General features: G+C 56.3%; 1 protein-coding gene across 1 annotated transcript; it reads right to left on the bottom strand.

Annotated features, from left to right (window-relative positions):
- Positions 1–1,447: 1,447 nt before the first annotated feature.
- FAM83G (family with sequence similarity 83 member G) lies at positions 1,448–18,661 on the bottom strand (the record flags this gene model as incomplete). Its single annotated transcript, XM_083872932.1, has 5 exons — positions 17,318–18,661; positions 10,978–11,145; positions 7,506–7,630; positions 5,318–6,761; positions 1,448–1,867 (listed from the first exon to the last, which is right to left on the bottom strand). The coding sequence occupies exons 1-5, from the start codon at positions 17,810–17,812 to the stop codon at positions 1,448–1,450; spliced, it is 2,652 nt and encodes an 883-aa protein (XP_083729058.1). The 5' UTR covers positions 17,813–18,661.
- Positions 18,662–19,495: the final 834 nt, after the last annotated feature.

The raw sequence follows: 19,495 nt of genomic DNA, 5'->3' as shown, positions 1-19,495 counted from the left end.
CAAGCTGGACTTGATGGTGATTCCCAGTGCTTGATCTCTGAGGGATTTGCACCTGATCTACAGACAAGAGGACTTGTGGGCACAGGCCTGTGGGAGGGAGACTGCTCAGGAGCACATTCCTACCTTATCCTGCTGTCCTGGAGGGGACAGAGTGGAGGGTCTGGGCTGCAGGGATGGAAGGGGGACAGCAAGACCAGCTCTGGGGAATCCGCCACTGGAGGCTTGTGGGTCTTGCTTTGTCTCTTCCCTCTGTGAGGCCTCTGGAGCCTCCTCCTGTCTCAAGCATCAGCAGCTGCTGTGGGTTTGGGGGTGCCAATGCCCCTCCCTGCTCATCTCCCCAGGTGCTGCCTGGGTGGCCCTGGGGTGTGGGGGGAGCGGGGTGGGTGCCTCCTATCCCTCCCTCCAAAAAGTGATGCCTCTGGCTCCTAAATTCTCCTGCTGGAGGTACCAGGGGAGCTGCAAGGAGGGTTCATGCCGTGCCCCCCAGGAACAGGGAGGCAGTGGGGAGCCAGGGCAAAGCCCAAGGCTGGTTGGCAGTGCTGCAGGAGGAGCATGGGGCAGCTGCCAAGGGCTCAGGGCTCACTTGCCAGGGCTTGTTCATGGCATATATTCCTTGTCAGGGCTCAGGCTCAAACCCTGGGTCCCATTTCCTAAGAAAAATGCTGTGAAAAGGGTCTTCTTTTCTTATTTTTCTTTTACTGGTTGCTGGAGGTTTGGGGATGGGGGTGCTGGGGAAATGCTTGGGGTGGGGATAGAAAATATTTGGCTGGGCATTTGTGCCAAGGCACCTTGAGCTGCAGTTTATTGAGTCCAAGGCCACCCAGTCTTGCATTTTAGTAGTCTTAGGCGAGGTTCTCCTGCCATGGGACCATGGAGCTTTAATGAACAGTTGCTTTTTTACAGTACAAGGTTAAAAGAGGTGGGTCCCTTTAGGAGTCTTTGTCCCAGGACATGGGTCACCCTCCGAAGGGAGGGCAGAATGCAATGGGACCTGCTGTGCAAAATGGTAACAGAAGAGTCTCTTAAATAACCAGAGGAAAACACGATCAGGGACAATCCCTCCCTTTCCAGGCAGCATTCTGGGGTAGGGATCTGGCTGGGTTTTGCCAGCTGACTGCTGGATTTGGCTCCACTCTAACCAGCTCCCCAGTGATGCTTTCCAGCTTTTAATGAGGTCAGAGGTCACCCCAACCTGGAAGAGGCCTATTTAAAGGCTGTGCTGTCCAAGATTGTTCCCAACACCACCTGCCCAGGGTGGATGCCATGCACCTCTTCCAAGACCCGGTCTCTGGAGATCAACCCTGGACAGGGATGACTTTTGGGCTGTCCATCATGGCCACGTGGTACTGGTGTACCGACCAGGTCAATGTAAACAAGAACCCCCTGCCCCAAAGAAGGTGGTGGTGCCTGAGCTCCACCAGCTCTTCATGGCCACCATCACCAGCCCCTACTGCTCCTTCTGGCCCGTGCTCTCGGGGGGCTGCTTTTTGGAGTCCACAGAAGCACCCTGGGCCCCTGCAACCTTGTTCTTGAGGTGCTTGGACTGGGACAGTTTGGAGACCGGGATGCCCAGGGGTGTCCTCATCTCCTCGGGTGTCTTCTGGCTCTCGGGCATGGAGCTGATGCGTTTTCCTGACGCTCTGGGCTTGTCTGGGGGCAGGGGGCCGGGTGCTGTGGGCTTGCTGGGGCTGAAGACTTTGCTCTGCCAGTAAGGCTGGCTGCCTGCAACGGTCTTTTTGGGTTCTGCTCCCTCCCCTCTGTACTTGGTGGCCCCGAGGGGTTTCTCATGTGTCGGGGAGCAGGAGACCTCCTTGCCTGGCTCTCTGCCCGCCGGGGTCCTGGGCCGGTAGCGATAGATGGGTGAGCCCTGTTGGGGAAAGAGCAGAGACAGGGCTGAGCTCTGGCTGCTGGAAGGATGCTGCTCCCTCCTCAAGGCCACCTCTTCACCAGGTGTCCTCATGCACAAATCCCTCTGTCCCTTGGTCCCTTGCCTGAATTCAGTGACAGCTCAAAACTCCCAAAAAAAAACAATTGACCATGGCTGCTCGTCTGATTCCTGACTCAAATATTGACCATGGCTGCTTGTCTTATTCCTGACTCTGGCACCAAACACTCTGACACTCTCAGCAGCCACTTCCCAAGCAGCCCTGGCAGTCCTGAGCCAAGTCCCTCCTGCCTGGAAATCCAGGACAAGACATCTCCACACCTTTTCTCCAGCAACAGCCTGAACACCCACCTGAATCACCTCAGCCCTCGTGTAAGGCCTGGAGAGCATTCAGTCACCCAGACCCAACCTGTGGGATGAGGTGACTGCCAGGATCAGATGACAGGATGGAGACTGGGGAGAGGAGGTGGGGTCAGGAGACAGCAGTGAGCTGCAACACCACTGCGGGGGTGGCTCTCATTACCTGGGTTGAGACACACGTTTGGGTCGGGTCTGAGCACCATTAATCTTAATTCTGGCCTGGGTAAGGCTGTCACACATGGCTGTGGTCACCAGATGTTTATCTCCCCTTTGGGTGTGCCTGCACCAAGATCTGGAGGTGTGATTGCACCTGTGCAGAGGCACCAGGGGAGGTGGGATCTGGTGAGCCAAGGTGCTGATGGCAGGAGGAGCTGGGCCCAGGAGGCTGCAGAACTGGCTGTGCCAACCTGCCCTGCCTCTGCCATGATCCTCACCGTGCTGCTCCTGGCAGCAGCTCCATTGTCAGGCAGTCCCAATGTCCCAAAAGCCTCCCTGGAGCTGACACCTCCTGCTTTGACCAGGAGGGTTGTGTTAAAACAGTTTAGCTTAGGTAGTCCGAGATTGATTTAATTAGGTGCTTAAAATCAGTGTTAAGGTCTGAGATGGCTTCAGGTGAGAAGGATTAAGGATGATTTAGCTTTTCTCCCTCTGAGCTCATCATGTGCCCAAGCTAGGTAGTGGCTCCTATGGCTCTTGACATGCTCTGGCTCTCGGGAAGAAGTTAAACTGTGGCTTTCCCGAGTATCCCACCCCAGGAACCATCACCCTGTCCCTCCTCCTCACCAGCAGAATGAGGCAGTGCTTGCTCAGGAGTGCCTGAATCCTGCTGGGTGCTGAGCACTTCCCTGGAAGCCTTTGGAGAGACTCTGAGCTCTTTGAAACCAGCAGTTCCTACAGATATTGCCTATTTAAGAGGGTTTGCCTCAAAGCCCAAGGGGTGGCTGTGTTGAGGATGGACATGGCTTGACCAGAGCTTTGAGGTGTGATGATTTGAGTGGAGCTGTAGGAGGAGGAGGAGGCTGGACTCGGTTTCCACGTCATTGTGGGCACTCTTTGGGGAGGAGATCAGATGGAAGGGGAAAGAGGGGTGGGATGGTGGTGGGGAATGGTTGCTCCTGGCTGGAGGATGTGCTGCTGTGGTTGCACTGGGCTTTTTTGGTGCTGTGGTGTAACCCCAATCCGTTACTGGTCTGGAGAGAAACCCCTCTGTGGCTTGGGTGCATGTCTACACTGCATTTGGATGGCTCCAGCATTTGGGATGCGTTTTGGCAAGGAAGAGGCTGATGTGGAAGAGATGTTGGTGGTGCTCAGCTCTCCTGCCTGGCTCTCCGCAGGTCATCATCCAGATGTCACTCTCTGCTGAAAACCTGAGCCACGCCAAGGCTGGCTCCATCCTGGCCAGATACCTGGAGATGCTGCCCCTGTTCCTCATCATCATGCCAGGGATGATCAGCAGGGTCCTGTACCCAGGAAAGGGCCCCCCATGTGGCCGTGGAACTGGTAGGGTGGAGATTCTCCCTGTCACTGAGGGGGGCTTGTCTGGAAACCTCTGCTCTGCACAGATCTGGGGGCTCTGCAGGTGGGAGAGGGACAGAAGAGGACCCAAGTGTCCCTGGTGTTGCTGTCCTGCAGCCTGCTGTCCATCCAGGTGTGAATAGGGGTTGTGTGTTTAGGGAAGGTGATTTCCAGAGAGGAGTTGGTTTCCAGGACATGGAAAACATGATGTTTGCCCTGAGTGAGCCTCCACCTGTGTTTTGGGCTATGCTGGGCAATGGGCCAGCACCTAAGAAATGTGGCCCAGAAAAAAACCCCAGCATAGTTGGGAGAATTGATAGTGATTTCTGTCAGATTTGAGTTTTCAAGAGTTAATCAAGAGTTGCTTCAATTTATTATTTTTACACATGGGAGAAACTCTTCCCTGCACCTCTCCACTGAGTGCTGGCTTTCCTAACCCTGGTGCTGTGCTAATTATCTGACTCTCATCAAAGGCCAGAACAAGTTACTGCAGGAACACCAGCATACCCAGCCATCCCCAGCAAGGTGGCACCTGGGACCTGGGTCACAGAGCATCAAAGACCTCGATGCTCCTTGCCCTGCAGGGCTTGGGGGTATTTGATGTGCAAGGATTAAAGCTCTGAGCTCCCCGTCACTGGCTGGGAAGGGAGAAGCAAGTGGACTCTGGGATAGTAAATTTAATTCCTTGTAAATACAGATTAGATGCTCAGCTGGGGTAACCTCAGGCAGTTTCAGTGATTTCAGCTGCTGGTTTAGCCCTGGGGGTTTGAATGCCCCAAAAACAGCGAGTGGGGGAGCCTTGAGAAGCCAGAATTCTTGGCAGGGCTGCAAGAGGTTGCACAGCTTGGGTGGAAATCTGGGGATCAGTGTCAACACCCCTGGATGGGATGGTGCTGTCACCTCATGCTCCTGGCAGTGGGATTCTGGCACAGAACTGCAGCAGGGTGACAAGGTCTGGCGTCACCCGTGGATCAGCCACAAAGCTGCTGACTGTGGCACTCGCCCACAGAGGTTGCTGTCCCTGTTCCTCCGCTGTCTTTCTCTGCCTAATTATGTGTCCGAGCGCTTTCCCTTTGATGCTAATCGCCCTGGCAAGGCGCTGGAAAACAAGCCTGAGAAGGACACGCCTGCACGCACAGCCTGTCCCCAGCTGGGTGTGATGCCACACTGCTGATGGGCTGGGGATGCAGCTCAGCAAGTCCCAGCACATCTGTACAGCTGTGCCTGGAGCTGCTGGGCTCCACCCCCAGCCCAATGCTGTGGGATAATCTTTAATTACCAACACCCTCCCCTTTAACAGCCATCCCCATTGCTGGACACCAAGAGCTGTGGCACGGCCATCACATTTTTGGTCACTTCTTGGGTGACCGTGGCCATGTGCAGGGTGTTATTCTCCTGTATGGGAAGTGTGATCTCAGCATCTAGGACAACACCAAAGGATTGGGATGATGCCAAAACTCAGGATGACACCACACCTCAGTCCAGCTGACTGGGTCACCTCCAGGTTTGCAAACCTTTGTAGGGTGGAGAAACATAAGTCACAGCAGAACGTCCTACCTGGGCAGCACTGCTGGGGTAGGAGCTGTTGCCATCCAGGAGGATGCGGGGCAGCATCGGCCTGATCTCCACGGCGGTGCTCCTCCTCTTGGTCATGTCCTCCAAGCGCAGGTGCTTCAGGGAGGGGAGGCTGCCCAGGGGGCTGATGAAGGTGCCCCGGCTGATATGTGGGTCACTGAGCTTCCTCTGCATGGGCAGGATCTCTCCGTTGTGGGTGACGTCCGAGTTGGTTCTCCGGAGGGGCCCGTAGCGATCTCTCACCTCAAAGTACTCGTCCGAGATGGAGGAGGCGTTGGAGCGACGGTAGCTGTGGTCAGCAGAGCTGCTGGAGTAGCTCTCCTGGTCACTGAGGGTGATGTACTCCTCTTCCTCCTCCTCCTCCTCTTGTCCCAGCCCGTTGTGGGTGCAGGGATGCCCTTTGTCCTCCTGTGGAGCTGCCACTGGCCGGTCTGGCTGGACGTGACAAGGCTCCATGGAAGCTCGGTTGGGTTTCTCCTCATGCTTCACACCCATGTGGTTGGCCAGTGGTGGCCTTGTGTCACCCTCCAGGGCAGTGCTGCTGTCACAGCTTGCAGCGACTTTGGTCATGAGGACACCAACAGGGATGGTCCTTGGCTTTGGAACTGGAGGCTTGACCTCCTCCTCCTGTGGCTTCAAATGGTGACCCAAGGGTGAAGAGGCGAATGTCCCCACTTGCCTTGTCGTCCAGCTGACGCTGTCGATGGGGCTGGTTGTGGGGGCTGCAGGAGCTTCCACGGGAGGCTGTGGGATCTGTCTGTGGCTGGGGGACAGCAGAGGCGGCTCCTGGTCGGAGTTCTTCCTGGCCTCCATCTCCCTGTTCTTCAGCATCTGCCGGTGCTGGGCGCTGGCCTGGGAGACGTCGCAGACTTTGATGCGGTTCATCTGCGACAGCTTCACGTTCTTGACCTTGGGGTCAATGATGTTGATGTAGCCCAAGACTTCGCTCCCAGGCTCGGGGTCAGGCTCCACCCAGGTGGGCAGGTAGTCAAACATGTTGGCTTTCTCCAGGTTCAGGAGTCCGGGATGGATGAGCAGGGACAGGTCAGCCACGTCGCCGTGCCGCTCGCCCCCCTGGCCCTCGGGAGGTGCTTTGCCTTTGTTGTCACTCTTCTGGTTTTTGTCCTGATTTTTGTCCTGGTTCTCGGATGAGGTCTTGCTGATCTGGTCAGCACTCTTGGCCTTCACCAGGGCGTATTTGGGGTTTATCAGCTTCTTCACCACAGCGTTGGCGGGGGTCACTGGCACCACGGAGGGCAGCGTTACAGGCTCGGGTTCAGGCTCTTCTCCCATGGAGATGGATTTGAGGCTCACACCCTTGGACATGAGGTAGAGTTCCTGGAACTGCTTGTCAAATGCCTCCACCACCTGGCCTGACAGCACTGTAATGACATTTCGGTCTGTCCTTGCTGCAGACCAGGTGAAGCTGGAACAGAAACACATTGGAGACTCTCTGAGCACTGGCTGGTAAATAACACCTCTCCCCAGCCCTGGCCTTCCCCAGGTGCCAGCAGGGATGTGATCTCACTGTAAACATTAATAATAATAATGGGATTGATGAAATAGCTCCCATCCCAAATTAGAGCAAAGGGTTGAAGTCTTGAGCACAGTGGGGCTCGAAGTAAAAATAAAAAATATTTGCAGTGGGTCAGTTTTTCACTTTGGTGTTGTCCCCATCTCAGTTTGGGTTAGTCAAGAGAAGTGACTCATAAGTGGATATGTTATTTGTTATGGCCAGAAAGGAGGAAATGTTTATAAAACTTGTCTTTTAGACCTGAAACCTGACTGGGGCTGGTCTGTTTCTACCTAAGTAAGTTTTCCTTTGAACAAACTGAAAAATACTTTGTGTAGGAAACTGACTGGAAAAGCTGAGGCTGGTGTGAGAGTTGGGACTGGCTGTGGTTTGGTGCTTTGGTCCTTCCTTGTGCTCATCAGCACAGAAACCCTTACTGTATCCCCCCACCTCCAAGAAGGGTGGGTGTCCTACACCTGGTGGTGTAGGGAATAGTGGGAAACCCTTGGGCCCACTCCAAATCTCCTTGGAAAACCATCTCCTAGTTTAGGAGGAGGAGAGCAAGTCTGGCATGGGGTCCTTGCACTACGTGGGTTTGCATCAATCCTTCAACCAACACCTCCATGGGATGGCCAAGAGGAGATGTCACTGATTTACCTGTAGGAGCCACACATGGCTCGATCCCCGTCCACAAACATGAACTTCTGGGCCAAAGCCCCCTTGAACTTGGTGGCTGAGCGGGTGAAGAACTCGGTCCCTCCGGTGCTGCGGACGCGCAGGTTCTGCAAGGCAGAGGTGTGAGCAGGAGCCAAGAGCTGCTGTGAGACCACCTCCCACCCCTCCCCTCTGGAACTCCTCTCTGGATGCTCCACAGAACCTCTGAGGATTGGGAACGTTCCTCATGGCTGGCTCGGAGGAGGCCACAGCAACGGGGGGATAAAAGAACTCCCCCAAGGCCATGCAGTGAACCCTGGGCTCGGCTTGGAGAGTTCCCTGCTGTGCCCGTGTGCCAGGCTGTGTTTGCCACCTCCTGAACTCGGTGCTGCTGGTGTCTGTGGGCGAGTGTTGTGTGGTGCTGCTGCTGCTGCCAAATGCTCCCCAGCTCCTGCAATCTATGCAAATGCCACCATGGGAGAGGAGGCTCCACACCTGCTCCTAGCAGATCTGGAGAGGGTTTTAGGGCCAGGTGGTGACCCTAGGACAGCCCACTGGACCTGCTGGCAGTGGGTTTGTCCTTGCCCATGCTCCCCCTTTGCTGTGCTCCTAAATTTGGGCATCTAGTCCTGCTTTTAGGGGCTTGTGGGAAATTAGGCAGTGGGGAAATGTCTTTTTGCCCTCAGGAAACGAAACCTGGTGACGTGGGAGCAGGTCCCTGGAGTGGAACTGAGTGTCCTCCCCAGGGAAACCAGTGATGCAGGGGCAGCCCTGGCTCTGTGAAAATGTTTTTGTTTTTGTTTTTATCCCCAGTCTGGCTCCTGTCTCTAGTGTCTCCATGGAGGGCACTGGCACATTCCTCAGCAGAGCAGATAGCATCTCTCACGGCAAATGGGCTCCTTTTGGGTGAGGGAGAAAAAAATTTCTTAAGAATTCCTCCTGTCCCTGCTGAGATGTTGGTAATGCTGTTGCAAAAGGCTCTGTGTCATCACTGGGTCATGCCCTCCATGGCTGTTTTATTATGTGTTTTGTTTTGCTTTTTAAAGAAAAGCATCCGAAATATTTGTCTTCCCCTCCTCCAGCCTTTCTCATCTGCTTCCCTGGGCTCTCCTCTCTCCCTGGAGACCATGACCAGGCACAGTCCTGAGCCCAGGTGCACCCCTAGTCCCTGCTCCCCTATGCCTGGCAGGAAAATTCAGTGCAGATGATGTGAAAGCAACGGCCTTCCTGACCTTAACGGAGAAGGCTTGGGTGGGAATTTTTTGTGAATTTCATGGGTTTTTTCATAGCACTTTCCTTTCTGCCTGCTGTGCAAAACTGAGCATCCTAATTCCGTTCCGTGTGCTGCCCTGAGTGGGCTGGGAGCTGGCTGGTGAGCAGGCTGGGATAGCAATTCCCATCCCTACACACACAGGGCTCCTGAGAGAGCAGCGACACCCGCGGCTCCACCCACTCAGGGCTCACCCTTTGCCCAAACTCAAGGAGCAGCTTGAGGTTTTTTCTCCGGGAGCGACACTCCCGGTGCCGGTGCCTTTTCCTCCTCGTCTCTCACTGCTGCTCAGTAAAATCTGCTTCTTTAATCGCTGCCGAGGCAGCGGGACAGCCGGGGAGCCGGGCTGGGTGAATCACTCACTCCCCAGGCAGCCCTTGCTCAAGGCAGAGCCCGCCTTGCCCAAGCTGATTGCTGGGCCCCGAGATAACGAGGGGACCTTTCGTTAACATCTCCCGGCTTAAGAAGCGGCTCCCAGACCCTGCCCTACTTTCCTCACCACCTCCGGCATCCCGTGCCAGCGAATTGCTTTGCAATAATGTGGCAAATCCCAACTTCTAGGCATTTGCCGAGCTCTGCAGATGTTCTCCTGCTTTTCCAGTCCTGGCACCGGGCTGCTAATGCAGGAAAACACCGGAGTGCGTCAGCGCTGGCTTTTCTGGTCTGGAAAAGGCGGCAGCCTGCGGGATCCCAGACTCTCCAGGGAGTTTGGACTCGGGTAAAAGCTCGGCCGTGTTGGCTTTAATCGTTGGGAGCAGCAATTAAGCCAGGGCAGCAGGGGAAGAAAGTGCGAGGCTCGGCCAAAGGGTGCTCCCCACATCGGGGTCCCTGACCCCGGCCCACCCGGTGCCAGCCAGGTGTGAGGGTGGCGTGGCTCCTACGTGTTCCTGCTCAGGCAGGGGCTGGCCCTGGCCGTGAGCAGATCTGAGGAGCCTGCCCGGGCACGGGCCTAGCCGGCAGCGTTTGGCAGCGGCCACGGGGCTGGCTGACGTCAGGAGCAGCAACAGCAACTTCTCTGCCAAGAAACAGGCGAGGCTCAGCCGTGGTGGGCAGGAGTGGGGGGGGGGGGGGGGGTCTGCAAGCCCCCCGTGGGACTGTGGGGCTGCTCTGGTGGGTTTGTATCTGATGGTGGTGGTGGTGGGAGTGTTGTGGCCGGGGAAGAGCCTGGGACTGTCCTGTGGCTGGAGTGATGTGGGAGGGTCCCCACTCTGGCTGCTGCTCCTGAGGCTGAAATAACCCCCTGTCCTCTCCTCTGTCCCTTCTTCTGCCTTTGCATGAGCACTGTGACAGGGATTTTCTCTGCACCCCCTGCTCTCACAGGGACGTGGAAGGGGAATCGCAGAATCACTTGGATTGGAAGGGACCTTGAATATCATTCCAACCCCCTGCCATGGGCAGGGACACCTTAAACTAGACGAGGTTGCTCCAAGCCTCATCCAACTGACCCCTGCACTGACAGGGATCCCCCTTCTGCTTTGCTTTCCCTGGTTTTCTGTGGGATTCGTGCACAGGAGTGACTGCATGTGCATCCATGGCTGGAGAACGCGGCGTGTGCAGGCAGATCAGTCCCTGCAGCACTGCCCAGCACAGCGAGAGCAGTGAGGGCATCCTTGGCAGCTGCCAGGTGCCCTCAGGCAGCATGGGAACCTCCCTGCTCCGCTCCCGGCCCTGTGCTGGGGCGGAGGCTCCGGAAAAGGGGAAAATCAAGTTTTTTAATTCCAGCCTCTGACTCGCGGAAGAGTGTGAGGAGCAGCCGGCGGCTGCTGCCGCCAGTGCTGCCCCTGGGGCAGGGAGCTGGTGACAGCACGGATCTGGGCCTGGCACAGCCTCTGCTGCTCCCTTCCTCTTCCCAGGAGGAGCTGAGCTGGCAGGTTGGCCCCGTGTCCACCCTTGGAGGGCTGCACCCCCAGCTGCTCCTCTGTCACAATCCCAGCGCTGGCTGGGCACCAGCAGCCTCCTGGGCTTCCTGCATCCAGCTTTGCTGGGTGCAAATCCACATCCCTGCCTTTCACCCCTTCCCCTCCATCCTGCTGCTCTTGAATTTGGGCATCACCTCCAGCTTTGGCTACAGGACAAATGGACTAAACCCTTCTATCACTGGGGGTTGGGATTGCCCAGGACAGGAGGGAGCAGAGCTGATAACTCTGAGTGTCTCCCTGCCTTTGGAGGAGGTTCCCTGGCTCCAGACCCTCAGTTCATCCCTACCTTCAGGTGTCCAGTGTGCATGTGGGCTCGCTCACACATCTGAAGGAAGTGCTTCACGTTGGTCTCATCCAAAATGATGTAGACTCCCACTTTCCTCTTGAAGCCAGCGTCCAGGAGGTCCTTGAAAATGTCCACGTCGGTGAACATGTCCATGACCACAGCAATGACCTGGAGAGGAGAGATGAGTCTGGGTAGTGTGGCCAGGGACAACCCAAGCTACAATCAGTGCTTGTTTTGGGAGAGCCAAAGCAAAGGGCTCCCTGTAGGGGGCTGGAATTTGGGGTGGAGGAGCCCAGGATTGCCCCCAGCTCCAGACAGTCTGAGGATGGGAAGTCCTCCCATTCCTCTGCTGTCACCATGGAAAGTCTGATCTCCAAGAGAGGTAGATGTGGCACTTGGGGACACCATTTAGTGGTGGCCCCAGCAGTGCTGAGTTAATTGGACTTGATGGTCTTTGGATGTTTTTTCCAACCCTGACCATTTCAGCGGTGAACTATAGCGTAATCTACTGATGAAAAACCAGTTACTGAGGGTGAATCTAACTTTCCTGCCTTTAACAGGCTTCACAAAATTCAGAGTCCAACTTCTGGCTGAGCAGTTTGGTGTCCCTTTGCTATCAGTATTGCAGGGAGCTTTAGAAGGGGAGACCTTTGATGCACAATGATCACAGAATTGTTAAGGTTGATAAAAACCTGTAGAAACATCAAGCCCAACCATTGAGTGGTGTGTCCACCTCTCCTGGTTTCACTGCCCAGCCTGGGGTGCTGCTCCCTCCTTCCTCCCAGGCTGTATGGGAGGAGCAGAGCCAGGACAGCAGTGCCAGCACCCCAAGCAGTGACAGCTGTGTTTGTCACACAGCAGAGTCACTGATGCTCACAAGCTGGAGCTGCCTTTGTACCCAAGGCGTTTGCTGCTCTCCCAGCCACAGCTGAGGCTGATAGGAAAATGGATCTGGGCCACGCTGGGAATTTCACTGGAATGTCTGCCTGCGCCCCTGGGCTCTGTGCCCGTGGGTGTTTGATTTCCTGGTGATGGCATCACCTGTGGCAGTGAGCAGCAACTCATGAGGTCTGGCAGGCAGAGAGGCTGGAGGCAGCTGAGCATCCCAGGGCAGCTCCACAGGGATTTCTGCCTCCCCTCATCCCAGGGAAAAGACTTGGCATCAGGTTGCTGGCTTGTCATTGTCCCGTGGTTGGAAACCTGCCAGCACTCCCATCCCTGTGGCTGTTCCTGGAAGGTGCCCTGGGCTGGGGGCAGGTGGCTCCTCTCCACTTGCCCTTCCAGGAGGGGCCTGCTGGCCATGTCCTCCAGCAGGGAGGACACCAGGGAGACTCCAGGGTGCTCCTCCCTCCCTCAGGAAGGAAGGGATGGGGATGGTGCTGGGTGCTTGCACACTCAGACACACACATCCAGTCCGGAGCTCTCAAAGCTGCCTTTTAATTAGTTTTGTGCCACAGGACGTGGAGAGCTTTAATTAAGCAGAGGATTGTTATGACCCTGCTGGCTCTTCCCTTCCTTTTCTGCAGGCGATGGGGGGAAGAGCAAGGCTGTGTGGGGAGCCCCAGCCCTGCTCACACAGGTGTCCCCAGCCCTGACCACACAGGAGTGTTTTGGGATGTGCCAGTGAGCCAGCTGAGGGGGCACTTTATGTCTTTGCTACTCGATTTTAACTGAGTTCCCATTTATCCTCACTCTGGAGCCTCTCCCCAGGCTTTGCTGTGACAGGGTAAGTCCTCACTCCCTTGTGCACCCACTCTTGTGTTGTGCTCATCTTCATCATCCTGGTGGGGAAACTGAGGCAGGAACCGGCTGCTGGATTTGCATGGATGCAAAGTGAGACGGGTTCAAAGCTACTCTGCGAGCTCTGGGCTTGGATTTGCCGTGTTCAGCAAGAAACTGGGGAGGACCTGAGCTGTCTTCCATGAGTCCTGGGTGGACTGTGATGGGATGGTGTATGCCTGGCTTGAGGATGAAAGTTTGGTGGCAGATGATTTGGTGGCAGATGATCTGGTGACAGATGATTTGCTTCTGCCCCTGATGCTCCCTGCTCGTGTCACTTTGCCTGTGTGCTGTGTTTTCCCCAGGAGGAGCTGAGCACTCATAACATGGGGATGAGAATAGTGCTGACCTTCGTTTTGGAGGGACAAGAAGATTTTCCCATTGTGGTCCCAGCAGTCCCTTGGCTCACCGCTGTGGCTCTGAAGGTGTGAGGAGTTTTTCAGTGCTGTGGGCAGGGTGCTGTCCCCCATCCCTGCTCACACAGGCAGGCAGGGCACTGCAGGGGTGGCTCAGGGTGGCCCAGGGCATGGGCAGGGAGCCCAGTTCCCAGCCACTTGCCCACGTTTTGAACCCAATTCCTCCTGCTCAGCTGGTGCATCCTGTCACTGCTCAGCTCCTGCCTCTCTCCCCAGTGCGTCTTGCCTGCAGGTCAGGCTTGGCCCTGGTTTGTCACTGGGATCTCACGCCAATGTGCCAACACTGCCCTGGCATGAGGAGGGCTAGGAGAGTGAGGACAGTGCTGGCAGCACTCCTGATGTGGTGACTGTCCTTGTCTGGGTGAAATCTGCTGCTGGGCTGCCCGTGCTTGAGACCTGGGATGCCAAACCCTCCTGGTATGGGGACAATCTGCAAAGAATGGAGGCCTGTCTGCTCTGGAGCAGTGAAATCCTGTGTGCTCTTTGCTTCCCAGCTTGGGGAATGGGATTGTCTGGAGCAAGCTGTGACATCTGGCTGTGAGGAATGAGCTTGTCCCTTGTCCCTTCCACCTCTGCTTGATGCTGGGACATTCCCTTTCCTGAAGCCCTTTTGCTGCTGTGCCATCCCAGGAAGTTTTGCCATCTCTTTGCTCTTCTCCTGGAGGGTGCAGAGGAAATCAGCCCTAAATCTACAGCTGGAGGCTCCCAGTGCCCACACAGGTGAAGCTTTTCCTGCCAGGGTCCCAGGAGCTGCCAGAATCCATTGGATACAGCAGATGAGCATGTGCTGGGTCCGAAATCCCTGGGGAGCAGTGAGTGTTGTATCCCCCTGGACACCAGGCAAATGCTGCTGGGATTTTTTGGAACAGCTTTGATGAGCACATAAACTGCAGGATCATGTTTTATAGAGGAAGTTGCAGGTCTTTATTGTCTCACTGTGAATCATCAGATAATGACTTTTGGGGTGCACCACGTGGGCATTTAATAAATTAGGCAGGCACCAAGGCACAATTAGAGGAAGAGTGTTGGGATGGAGGAGAGGTGGGACAAGTAACATTAATAATTGCTCTCCCCTGTCGACCCTTTCATCCAGAAATGGCAGAAGGTTTTGTAAACAGTAATTAATAGGGCCTCCCAACCTTCGCTGGAAGTTGCTCAGGGTAATTACATCACCACAATCCCAACCTGGAACCTTAAGTGAGGAGAGGAGGTCAGAGTCACTGCTCTCTCCAGTGGCTTTGGGCCAAGGTCAATGTTTTCATGCTCTGGTTTCTGGTCAGAGAGAGCCAAGAGGAGAGGAGGAGGGAGATCTTCCTCCCTTCCTCATAGGGTCATTAAGGTTAGAAAAGACATTCAGGATTGTCAGGTCCAACCTTGGACCCATCACCACTTGCCAACAGCCCAGAGCACTGAGTGCCACATCTACAAATTCCTTGGATACCTCCAGGATGGAGACTCCAAACCTCCCTGAGCAGCCCCTTCCAGTGCCTGACCACCCTTTCCATGAAGAAATGGTTCCTGGTGTCTAGCCTGTGAGCTTTGCAGCCCAAGGGAAGCAAGCGAGGAAGAGATGGTTGTGCCATGGCTCAACCTGGTAAAGGTCTCCAAGGTGAAGCTGCTGGTGCCCCACATCCCTCACCACCTCTGCTTGTTGGCCACAAAGATGGGGTTTTCAGGGAGAGCGGGGCCACAGGATCCTGCCTCTCCTTTCTCCCATTCCTTCCCAGGAGGAGGAGGAGGGGATCATTTGCATCTCCCTCTCTGGCACACCTGGGTTTGAGGCTCTGAACTCGGCAGCGTTTGGCCTCATTCCTGCAAGCACCACGGCTCCTCTGACCCTCAGAGCGGCCTCACATCCCTGGGGTGCCTCACCAGTGACCTCCCAGCACCAGCAGGGCTCTCATGGGCTCTGAAACTTTCCTGGGCCAACCCCAAAGGACTTTGCTCTCCTGGCCATGGGACAGCGGGAGCATGGCGGGGTTTGGGGGTTGGCGCCAGGAGCGTTGCAGAGCGAGTGTCTGGGACAACGTCTGGAGCAAGGGTCATCCTCTGGCAGGGAACTGGGAGCTTCTCCCAAGCCTGCACGTGGTGGAGAGCACTTCCACTGCCTGCTGGGATGGGACAATCTGATAGGGATGTCCCCAGAGAGGAGCACGTGGACAGTGTATATGAAATCTGATGGTGGCAGCAGGACGGTCCCTTTGTCCACTCTCAGCTTCCTCAGCCAAACCCTTTCACCTCTGAGCTGCTGTGAAGACCTCGAGCCCTGGCAGAAATCAGCAGGGCAGTCTAGCCCAGTCCCCCACCCTTGGGAGCACCCACAAGTTGTCACTTGGGCTCCACTGTGTGACAGAAGGCTCAGCTGCAGGGACTTCTGTCCTCAAATATGGGATGGGAGACCATGGGAGAGCCCCGCTCTCCAGCCCCTGTAAGTCCTGCCATCCCCAGCCCCTGCAGCATGAAGCACTCACCCATCTCTACATTTCCCGAGGCACCATAAGCTCCAAGCAGGCTCCTGCATGTCACCAGTGGTGTCACCATGTCTCATCCCACAGTCAGGGACCGTCTGGATGGGGAGGCAGAGCCCAGCCCTGTTCAGGGGGCATCAAGGTGCCGGTGATGAGCACAGCAGGATCAGCAGTGGCCACGTCCCTGTGTGCTGGAGAGGCTCCAGGGGAGGTGGGGATGTGCCTGACTCGTCTGCCAGCTCTTGGGAGCAGGGTGTGGAGTGACTCAGGAGGAGCCGCTGGCGTGGGGCAGGTGGGAAGCGGTGAGTAGGCAAAGCCCGAGTCTGAGGCAGCAGGAAAGACCCGAAGATGAGGCATTGTTTGTTGTGGGATTGTTCTCCCATCCTCCTCCATCCCACGGGACGTCAGCTCTCCCTTCCCTTTGCCCTCACTGCAAAGCACTTTGGCAGGGAAGATGTCACAAGTCACCTCGGCTGTTGTGAGGTGACAGTGGCCAGAGGTGGCTCCTCCCCACAGCTCCTGACACCCCCAGCAGCCATTCCCGTGACCCTGCTGCCTTCAATGGTTTTGAGAAATTCATGTTTCTGCCCGAACTGGTCTGAAGAGGCTCTGCTGGCTGCATGTCACAGGTTTCCCTCTCTCCTGCCAGGATCTGCAAACCCCAGCATTATCTCTGGAGCAGCCAGGTGGACCTCATGCATCCCAGCCTGTGCCCTCTGCTCCACAGCTCCCCTGGCAGGGTCTCTCTGTTTTCCTGCTGGGTTGGGAATCTCTTTCCTTGGAGGTCTCACGGTACTGGATGCACAGAACTCAGAGAGCTTCAGAGCACCAAGAAAGCAGGAGGTACCAACCCCTCCTGCACTTCCCAGCTGGGACTGGGTCACAGGGAGACACCACCATCTGCCCACCTCTGCTGACCTTCAACACAGGCCACCACCTCCCTCCTTCCCTGGTCCTGCTGCCCACAGGTGATGGCTCACGCATCCCCACTCCCTGCTCCTTGGTTTGATGCCACAGGGAGGACAAGTCTCAACCCAAATCCCTTCAGAATCTGCCCAGCCTTGTCCCGCTCACCAGCTCATCCTTTTCCTCTGAGAGCCAGGATGAGCCAGCTGGGAGCACTGCAGCCATCTCGGGCCAAACTTGACCCTTGTGTGGGTCAGTGCTGGACCAGAAGCTTTGCCTGCTTTTCTCCAGGGTCATGGGCTGGACACATGGTAGACACAAGGACTGAGGCCAGGCCATGATCACAGGGTCAGTACTGGACAGCTGGCAGACCCAGGGCCTGAAGGCAGGACATAATCCCAGGTTCCTGCATGCTGTCACACCGGGAATAACGATTGTGGAGAGACTGGGACAATGGGCTCACAGCTGGAGAACAGCTCAACCCATTTTTCTCCCCAGCAGTTTTCTCCAGAGCTCTGCAAGGACCCCAGGATGAACAGTGCTGCTGTAGGGATACTGAGGTTGTGCTGCTCCCAGGAGTGCTGAACCAGGCCAGCAGCATCCTCAGCAAAACCCAACATCGAGAAACCCAACAAGGAGAAACCCGCACGCTTGGCCCCGCTGCCTCTGCTCGGGCAGAGCTTCCCGCAGGACAGGGATTGCCTGGCTGGGCAGGACTTTCAGCACGACGCCCCGAGGCCAACCCTGCCCCGTCCCCGCGGCGCGCCTCACCTTCTGAGCCTGGCAGATCATCTTCCTCACCACCTCCTTGATGTGCGCCTGGCCCTCGATGGGCGGCTGCATGTACACGGTGGCCCTGGTGACGCCGCGATAGGCGATGGTCTCGGGCCAGCCCAGGTCCAGCTGCGGGATGGAGCGGTCCGACCTCTGGGGCCAGTACTCCAGGGAAGGGGCCATGTCCTGCTCGTCCCCCTGGCTGTTCCCGTCGCCCTCGCTGTCCCCGGCGCTGTTGCCGTGCCGCGGGATGTACTCGGAGCCGGGGTCGTAGGTCTCCAGCGTGTCCAGGATCTTCTTCAGCTCCAGCTCGGACAGGAAGTCCCTGATGTTCTCCCTCTTCAGGACTTCATAGAAGGCGTCGGGGCCACGGGAGGCCAGTGCCTCCAGGGCCAGGCGTTGCTCCTCGCTGTAGAAGAACTCGGGCTTGGACTCGCTGGACCTCCAGTTGACGTGGCTGTCGTCCAGGCACTGCACCTGGGAGAAAGCCATGGTGACCCCGCACACCGGTCCCTCTCGCGAGGGAGCTCTGTGCCCCCAGAGAGCGCCCGGATGTCGGCAATAAATAGGAATTAATTATTCTCCAGTCTTTAAATACACGGTTTGCTTCACCCTCCCCGGCTGAGCGCGCAGCTTGGGAAAAGCACCGCTCCCTTTTCCAACGGCTCCTGCCACGCCGGAGCTCTTCCTGCCGGGGAGGAGGGTTTGCTTTCTGCCTTGCTCCCGGCTCCAGGCAAGGAAAACGGAGAGTTTCCCACAGCAGGAGCTGCTTGACGGGGTCACACAGCCCCAGGTGTACCTACACCACCAGGAAGGTCCTTCACCCCCGGCTCCGCTCCCTCCTCATCCTCCGCTCTCCCAAGACAACTGGATGAAATAAAAAAAAAAAAAAAAAATTAAAAAAAAAAAAGTGGGGAAAGAAACAAAGAGAAAAGCGGCTTAATGCGGGGCAGCGAAGAGCAGGATGTTTCGGCCGAGGTGCCGTCCCTGGTTCTCGTTCCCGGGGGTTGCTCGGGGGCGAACTCTCCGCCTCAGCCTCCTGTGCATCGCCCTGGCAGCTCCGGGCTCGGGGCTCTGCCGGCGAGCAGTGCCGGGGCCGGACAGGTAACAGCAAGAAGTGAAAAGAGGAAAAGGAAAAGAGTGATTCATCCCTCCGCCCTGCCCCACCTGCAGTCACATGCTGCCTTCACACATTCCCTGCCCAGCCCGATTAACTCTTTCGGCTGATGCGCCCTCACACCTGTGGATCCGAACCCCCCGGAGCCCCCCGGAGGGTGCAGGAGGGTCCTGGGCGGCCCCAGAGGGGTTTGGGTGTTTTGTCTTCCTTTTAAAAAACCCTGTCTCCTCTGAGATTCCCCCCCTCTCGCGATGTGCCGGCTGGTAAGTCAATATTTTCCAGGAAAAGAGCTCTGTCCTGTGGTTAACCCCTCCCGTGCTGGTGCAGGAGCTCGGAGCCCGGCTGGGTCCTGGGGGGCAGCACCGAGTGGGAGCTGCCAGAACGCTTCAAAGCTGCACTGAGGCAGGTTTTGGCTGGATATTAGGAAGTGTTTCTTTATGGAGAGGGTGTTCCAATCCTGGAACAGGCTGCTTAGGGAGGTGGTCAAGGCCTCAAACCTGTTAATATCTAAGAGGTATTTGGACAATACCCTTAATTTTTTGTCAGCCCTCAATTGGTCATGCAGTGGGAGCAGATGATTATTAAAGGGCTTTTCCAAATGAAACCATCTATCCTGTCCTGTCCTGTTCCCTCCTCTGTAGGGTTTGCAGCATGGTCACAGTAACATCACCACATCTGGCTACGACAGATTCCATTAATAACTGTGAGATGGTCAAAAAACCTCACTCTGGATTCACCACTCGGTGCTCACAGCCCAGAAATGTGGAAGTTCTCTTGAGCTTTTCTCTTGGAAGCTCAACTGAAGATGAATTTCAGGAATTGGGGTCAGATCCTTGCGCCAATGCAAAGAAGGGAATTGCCATGGGCTGTGTGTCTGTCCCTGGCGTTGGTGCGGCTCATCTGGATTCACAGCCGGGGAAATGAGGGCCCTGCCTGAGTCAGGCTCCCCAGGCAAAGCTGCCCGTCTGTCCGGGTGCTTGGTCATCAAAGTGCTCCTCTCTGCAGGCCCTACTTGTCCCACAGTGACAAATCCTGCGTGGGCTTGTGCCCAGCCCTGG

Source organism: Zosterops lateralis (assembly GCF_965231275.1).
Source record: "Zosterops lateralis genome assembly, chromosome: 15".
Taxonomy (NCBI): domain Eukaryota; kingdom Metazoa; phylum Chordata; class Aves; order Passeriformes; family Zosteropidae; genus Zosterops; species Zosterops lateralis.
Note: the sequence above shows the minus strand (reverse complement) of the source record. Positions and strands in the feature narration are given on the sequence as shown.